Consider the following 8,530-nt stretch of genomic DNA (forward strand, 5'->3'; position numbering starts at 1 on the left):
AAAATTTTATTTATAAAATGCGGAAAAAACTTTTTCCTTACAATGCAACTTTAAATGAAAACTATGCTATTACATATTTCCTAGCAATCTATCATAACTCCTAAGCAGCAGCTCAAAAATCCAATCTTCAAATCATGCGATTGAAATCCATATTCGCGATCAGACTCAGCATACTCTTCCTTTAAGTTTCCTTCCCTTTGTTTGATCCTGCCATACATCAAAATGTAATCTAGTCACATCATGTATTAAGAATCAACAATTATAAACTTAACAGAGTTAGATAGTGGACTTACCTAAAGCAGAATGAAACTTTTTGACTTTACCATCCTCATGATATTTCAGGTGAATAGGGAAGCTTCGCAACCAATGCCCCTTCCTTTGGCAATAGAAACATATGGACTCTTTGGTAATGGTACATGGGACTATCTCATACTTAGCCTTTCTCTGTACCATTTAGTCAACCAAGTTGACTATGGTCGATCCCTTTCCATTGGGAAGAGAAAGCTTTTCTGGATATCCAGTGTTACCATAGTCGATGTCCATGGAAGTTTGGGAAGTTGATCTTCTAATCAAATTTGCTTTACCAGTGCTCCAAATCATTTTTGATTCAGCAGCATCGAGCAAATAGGTAAGATCATTAAGGGTCATGTCATGGTCTGTCATATAGTAGTCCTAAAGGAACTCACTATGTGACTTAGAAAGTGATTGAAGACCCTAGTCAACAACCAACTTCCTAAATACTTTGACACCCAACTCTCCCGGCTTGTCAATATGTTACTTCATCTCCAAGATGTGAGAACACATAGACTTTGCTTGCCAATAGGGCTTGAGTGACCTTGAACTATTCAAGAACTTGTGGGTTAGGGAGAATAATTAGAGGGGGTGGAGGAAGAGAAGTATGATTTCCATTATCCAACCACAGAACATCATTTTCATTAGGAAAGTTTGTTCCAAGAGATTTGGGAAGATCATAATTGTTTGAACCAGACATCTACAATGGGAGAAATTCAAGTTAGTTAACTTAAAGTCCTTAATAGAACACCCAAAATGAAATATTAAGGCTAGGACCCAACACAATATTTTATAACTTGGTAGAGGGATGCCGTAATCCAAGCTATAAAATATTTGAAGGTAGGTGAATGACGATTCACCAATTTCCACCATGAAAAACGAAATAGGAATTAGGTTTTTATTAGTTTGAAACTCCTAGATCTTTTGAGATTCATTGAACTTTTCAATAGCATGTTTAAATCTCGATTGTGCCCTCTCAAGTTTTGTGACTGGGATGTCGAGGATCACAAAACAAGGTGTGAATAACCATGTAAATATACTTGGTACTCTTATTTTTTATCACCAAATCCACACGCACTCCACTGATCTATGATAAACCTTAAGCCACCCTTTGCAAACCTTGTTAAATCTAATTTAGTGTGTCGGTTAACCACACACGCTCCACTAACAACTTAAGCAAGGTGCAAAGTGTAATTTCATGGGTTAGCACCAAATTCACATTTTCCTAAGTAGCTAAGATTGAGAACTTATAAGTGGTTAGTTACTTAGTATTTATCATTATACTTTTAATGAAGGGAGAATTATACTCTTGTCCTACCCGTTCGGCTAACGACCATCCACCAGTCAAGGAAGCGGTGGGTGAGAGAGGACACCCATTAAACTGCCATTTTATAGGTAGTAACCTTATACCCCTTTATAGACCGGCTTCGTGAATGAGGCCTACTAACGGTAAGATTGACTTTGTTCTTATATATACATATATATATATATATATATAATTATTAAATATTAATATTATAATAGTATAAAGGTTGAATTTTAACTTTTAAAATTCTAAAGGTTTACCTTGGAATTAAAGTATTCATGAGGGGAAACTTTATAAATTCCAAAACTTGAGGTCAAGTTTTGAACAATTCAAAAACTATTCAATTCCATAACTTATGAGTTTAAAGTAGTTTTAATGAAAAACTCTTCAAGTTCCATAACTTGAGGACAAGTTATGGAAGACTTTAAAGCATTTACAAAATGAGACTCTTCATTTTTATAACTTATGGAAATCTTATGAGTTTTAAAAATCATAAATGTGATTTTTCATATAACTTGAGGACAAGTTACAAAAACACATATTATGAACAACTTTTAGATCAATTCGGATTGAAAACACATTATCACATAACTTTCCTATTAATCTAAATCAACTCATAAGAACAAAATAATTCAAATCAAACAATTTTTCATGAAATTAGCCTAACCGTTAAACTAATACAAAACATGAATCTATTGAAAATTATCTTTGAAATTGGATTAGCATGAACATTACCACATCAAAAACAGATTTATAAGTTCAAAAACAGCTTAGGGTAATGTTCCTAGTCCAATTCCAGCCAAAAAACTCGAAAATATGCAAACTGGAAGACCAACTCATCAAGTTCTATAAGGAACTCGTCGAGTTCATGCTTTAACTCATGAACTCGTCGAGTTTTTGGCCAGAACTCGTCGAGTTTTCAGTCTGGGCAGATTCTTGGTTTTGAAAAATAAGTTGCATCAAGTATAATTGAAAACAAGCCTAGGCTCTGATACCACTAAAGGGTGTTGAGCATTCTAACACTCCCTTGGTGTACATGCAACCCTATAAACCTTGGATCTATGTTTTCTCTAATATACATGCAAATATTCAATATTCCAAGGTTTCATCCTAACTAGCATAACAAGAAGTATATACAACACAAGAATCTTGTAGAATGACATACCTTTTGATGGAGCTTGAAGTCTTTAACCTTTAAGAGCCAAGTGCCCCAAGTTTTGCACCTCAAATGGTTCACACAACACCAAAAACCCCTTGGAATAACTTGAGAATAATGATCATTACCACTAGAGTTTAGTCTAATATTCACCGTGACTAATTTTCCTTTGATAAAACCTAGTATCATTACCACTAGAGTTTAGTCTAATATTCACATAGACTAGTTAATATTCTTGTTATTATTACTGTTATATAAGCATGAAACAATATTTCTCAACCAGTATATATAGACAGGGGCTAGACATAAAACACCGGTGGACAGGACCATTTTGGCATACAACACTTCTGAAATCCAACAACCCTATGCGGCCCTTTAAACCAGATTCCCCATACCGCGAGTGGTTAAAAGATATTATAGCGACACTTATATAACTCATAATAATAGACCAAATATTTATTATAAGGTCCTAATAACATTATTATATTAAAACATAAGATATACTAAAGATAGGGTAGGCGTAGCTCACTTGCAACATATTTTTCGCAAAACCGGGCTTCGCTGGAGCAGCGTTCCCGAGCCGAAAGGCTCTTTTCTCGGGACTCCGGGAGCCTCGGGGCTTCCTTTGGGTGCTAGGGGGTTTACCTAGACTTTAGGGGGCTTAAGGGAGGCTAGAGAGAGTATAGAGAGAGAAAATGAAGTTGGGATGGTGTGAAGAATGAGGGAACCCGACACCTCTATTTATAGGCTGGAATCCTGCTCTACTCGTCGAGTAGGAGGTCCTACTCGTCAAGTCCATGGCCTGGTGTCACCATCTGGTGAAGAATGAGGGAACCCGACACCTCTATTTATAGGCTGGAATCCTGCTCTACTCGTCGAGTAGGAGGTCCTACTCGTCAAGTCCATGGCCAGGTGTCACCATCTGGTGGCTTGCCTTAAGGAGAAAGCGTTGGCCCATATTCAGCCACGTCACCCGATTTCGCACAACACTCTGCCGACTTCTAAACCCCGTAACGTTTGCATACGAGCTCCGTTTTATATCCACGCATAGGTAAAAACAAGATCTACAACTTTCATTTAGACTCTATCGGCTAAATCTTGACTGATATTAAATTTAATAGTAGGAGGATATTATACTATTAAATGTCCGCGTAAAATTCATAATTTCTACATACAGACTCCGTTTTCGTCTGTCTTTTTATCGAGTTCCTATTAATGAGATATTCAACTCTCATTTAGGTCGCGTAGGCCGAAAACCGCTCGAACTAAAATTCGAGTTTCGGGTCATGCACTGCTATGTCAAATCTTAAAAAATTCATAACTTCCTCATACGAATTCAGATTTCGACGTTCTTTTTATGGACGTTCTCGGTTTAATGTATACTACAACTTTTGTTTAGATCACTAAGTCTAAAAGTCTTTTATCAAATATTCACTATTTACGTCTCCCGGTGTCGTGCCGATTTTGCCGTAAAAGTTCGACGGACCATAACTTCTTCGTCATAACTCGGATTTCGGCGTTCTTTATATGTACGGAACCCTTGAGACATATTCTATAAATTGGTTAAGATTATTTATTCTAAATAATATTTTGTCGAAAATTCGTTTTCGACCCCTATTATCTCTAAATTGACTAGCCCAGATCTACGGGTGTTACACCTAAGCCTGATGATACTCAGTCTTCGGGTCACCACCCCGCATTAGGAAACGATTCAAAAAAGGGCGTTACATAACTGCCTATGAGACAACCTTAAAACACTTCCATGTGTAGCTTCTTGAACCTGCAATTACACAAACAATGAAGTAATTCTAAATAATTGCATATTTTTGATTTTTCAAGCACTAAGCATTTCAAAACAGTTTTACGAACCTGTATAAAGAGTTATTTTGCAACATCAGATAGACCTTTTAACCTGAAACAAATTTCTTCAAATTTTTTGATGAATCAAATACCTATAAAAACATATACCAAACAATTAGTCCTTCAGTACAATTAAGATGAGAAAGGATAAAAAAATGTAGGTCATGGAAGAATCAAGAAGAAGATTACCAGAGAAATTATAGGTATCCCAAAGAAGGATTATATGATCCTTCCATTGACAACATGTTGATTTCAACTTCCAACTTCCATTCCAACACTAAAATTAGATTAAATTAAAGTTGGATCAACTTATACATTGATTAAAGAAAAAGACTACAAAACGACTACACAATATTAAGAAGCAAATCAACTTCAGATCTACATGAGCACTTTGCTAATCTGATGGCATGTTGTTGTTTACTGAAAGTGATGGATCTTTCAAAAAACAAATAAAATCAACCGATACATACCCAATTTAGTGACTGCTACTTGTTAGTTCTCCCTATGTGTATGCATTTGTGTAATACTTGGTAATGACATATGAATGGTTTTTTGACAACAACTCCTAGTCATCGGAGACGGTAAAAACCGATTGGCACATTAAAAATAATGATTTAAGAAAAAAACAAATAAAACATAGGAAAATAAGAGAGGAATTATTACATGTGTCTGTTATCCAAGAAGTAGCAAACCCTAACATCAAAACAGGGTGCGTGCACGAGTGGATAATAGCTTCGGTTCAGCTTCAGTTCATCACGTCAAATCTTTCAAATTTGTTATTACAAAGATTTTAGGTTTTTTTTCATAAGGATAATGTGGGATTGTTACGATGATGGAGGAGGCGAAATGGTGGATTTGAAGAGATATATGTTGAGATTTAGGGGATTGTCGTTTGATATTTGAACGATTGGCGAGATTCTTGATGATTTGATTTTCTTAAACGATTATGGTTACCTAAAATTAAGCGGACATTGATTGATTTTATGGAAATTATGAATAGTGTGATATCAATAAAAGAAACAGGAAGACAACATATATTTTCTTTAAATTACGGAATTATTAATGGAATGAAAAAATTAATTAAATTTATTATTTATTACTATTATTTGATTAATTACGAAATAACAAGTGAAATCCTCTCTAATAAATAAAGAACTTTTTGTCACATGTCCTCTTCTCCTTCATTTGGGTGCATGGTATTTTCTAAAATTTTTAAATTTTCTATTTTCCACTTGTCATTTTAATATGTAAGGTAATATATATGTAAGGTATTTATTAGATAGGGTTTATATATGTAATGTATTCAATACATTAAAACCTCATTAATTTTAATAATTCAAAAAAATTCTCATTTTTCTTATAAATTCAAACATTTAAAATTGTTAAAATTTCATATTTAATTTTAAAAAAAATAAACTCATATAATACATGAGTCTCACACCTAATATTAAATAAATCAAAAAATCCAGAAAATAAGATGCGTTCAAGTACATAAAAAAGTGACACGTGTAATAAAAAAAAACTACTCTTTTAATAAAATTAAAATAGAAGTAAATTATGGAATTCCTCAAAGTTTATTACACATATCATTCTAAAAAATATTATTTTATTTGATTAATCATAGATAAAAAAGAAGTAAACAAATAGTCCTAGACAAATTTTATAATTGGTCACTACTCATTTCCTTTAATCGGCTGTTAGATTTAGTTGTTGTTTTAAGAGATTTATAATTTTTATTTTTCAGAAGATAAAACAAAAATTAAATAAAAAACTAGGAATATAAATCATATTTTTCTTCCGGCAACAAAAATATGATCTATATTAAAAAACATAATAATTAATAAAAAAATTCTAATTAATAAATTTTTTCGGAGATGTTGCCTTCTCTACCAAAAAAAAAATTGTATGCCTGTTATGAAGGACTTTATTTTTTATTTTGTTCCGGGCTTCAAATCCTCTTAAGACAACCTTATTCTTCCTTATATATAAAACTCAGCCCCAAAGCTTATAAGAAACATTTTCATATCCAAATCTTGATTAAGAGACAATAAGATAAACAACATGGAATCCTAGCAAATCGAAATGTATCCAAATCGAAATGCAACTAAATGCCAAAGCCAAAATTAATATCAAACAAAACACATATATGAAGGTGAAACCAGACTCTCTATGTATTCAATGCCATATATCGATCGAAAATTTTTAAGACTTATCGATTTACACGATCGTTTTAATGTGTCATAGATAAAGATCCGGAACGAGCCATCCATCATAATGATTCTTCCATGATCCAAAATAGAAATTGGGTAAAACAGGTTGCGCCAATTAATACATTTTAAACCGAATCTGAATGAAAACGCTTTGGACCATGAGTTATGTTCCTTCATCAACAAGACATCAAATCTGTTAAACCTGATCATGCTGATGATGCAAAGACATCCATTTATTGAACCCAAAAGAGTGCAATGACATCGATCAGGTATATCTATCTTTGAAACCACCATCACCTTAATATTCAGACACAAGATCACCACCATGTCATATTTGTAAGCAACCCAATATAAGAATCCGTTTAGAAACGTACCACCGATATCTTCGTGAAACCCATATTTTGGAGAGAAGTCTTTTCGTGTGATCCATGAACTCTTTTTAAGATCGAAGACATCGAAAGTGTTCCAGTCGCCATAGAAATCGTCATGAACTTCAATTCGAACAATTTTCAGGTCATCTGGGATTGCACCATAGCCAAATCCAAATGCATAGGTGGCACCATTAAATGGATACGGTGGATCCGGGATTTCCTTCGACGCCCGGGTCAATGGATTGTATAGAATCATATGAGGGTTTTGGAACTGATCACTAAGAACTAAAAGGACTATCCCATTAAAGGTTCCTACAACGGTGACATCTGTACCTTCTTGGTGTCGAAAAGGAAAAGGAAGCTTGACTATCGAATGATCTTGGTCGTTGGTTGATACATTGTCGTCGATAAGATGAAGAGGTGAGGTGGGGAGGATGATCATTCGACGTGATCTCGACTTCATAAAGTAAGGATCAGTAATCAGACGATTCCAGTGTCTGGATACGCATCTAAAACGCAGTAAGGACTTTGCCGGAAGTCGAACAAGTATATTGTGAAGAATGTTATCAGGTATATCGATGCCGGCCATCGGAAAATTAGAATGGCGACGGAAGACGGAAGAAAATTGCGCTGCAAGAAAGAAGATATGGGTTTAAAAGTATGATTAGGGTTTAGGCATATAAATCAATCTCCTTCCTTTAAAAGCAATTAATTTGAAATGCAAATAAAAGTCTAATTATTTTTATCTTTATGAACTTTTTAGATATTAATTGCACGAAAAGCTGTGTTTATAATCTCATCTCAATCATGTAATAAAATGGAAATGTTATATTTGATTAAGGAAATTCTATTTATAGGCGATCGGAAAGTCTCTCATTTTATGCATTAGAATTTATAAATTCATTTGATTAAAACTTATAATAAACACTATATTAATATTGTATAAAATGACATTTAACTTACTTTTTTTTTAAAGTTGTTTTGACAATCCAAAAAATTAACTTATAAAAAAAAAAAACTATTCACACTAATTTTTAAATAAGTTTATGCAGTCTTTTAATACTCTTCTAAATATATCATTTATATTAATTGTAAAAACATAATATTATAACATAATTTTAAAGATAGATTTAACTTTTTTTTATATATGTTAGTTTAAGATATTGATCGAATTCATTATGTAAATTGTAAAAGTAATATAAAACTTTGGAGATGGGCATTATTATGGCATTTTTTATTTATGTTTTTATATAATTTTAATAACATTTTTGTAATTACTTATTCTTTGTTTATTTTTTTATTTGTTTTTTAACGTTTATTTTATATGAATATTATT

The 8,530-nt window shown here is 33.1% G+C and overlaps 1 protein-coding gene across 1 annotated transcript; it reads right to left on the reverse strand.

Annotated features, from left to right (window-relative positions):
* Nucleotides 1–6,656: 6,656 nt before the first annotated feature.
* On the reverse strand, nt 6,657–7,821 carry LOC111888267 (putative F-box protein At3g16210). The gene has a single exon (XM_023884407.2). It carries the CDS (start codon nt 7,781–7,783, stop codon nt 6,743–6,745), a length of 1,041 nt encoding a protein of 346 aa, XP_023740175.2. The 5' UTR covers nt 7,784–7,821; the 3' UTR covers nt 6,657–6,742.
* Between the last annotated feature and the right edge of the window lie 709 nt (nt 7,822–8,530).

The sequence above is a fragment of the Lactuca sativa genome, chromosome 2 (genome assembly GCF_002870075.4).
Source record: "Lactuca sativa cultivar Salinas chromosome 2, Lsat_Salinas_v11, whole genome shotgun sequence".
In the NCBI taxonomy this organism is placed as follows: domain Eukaryota; kingdom Viridiplantae; phylum Streptophyta; class Magnoliopsida; order Asterales; family Asteraceae; genus Lactuca; species Lactuca sativa.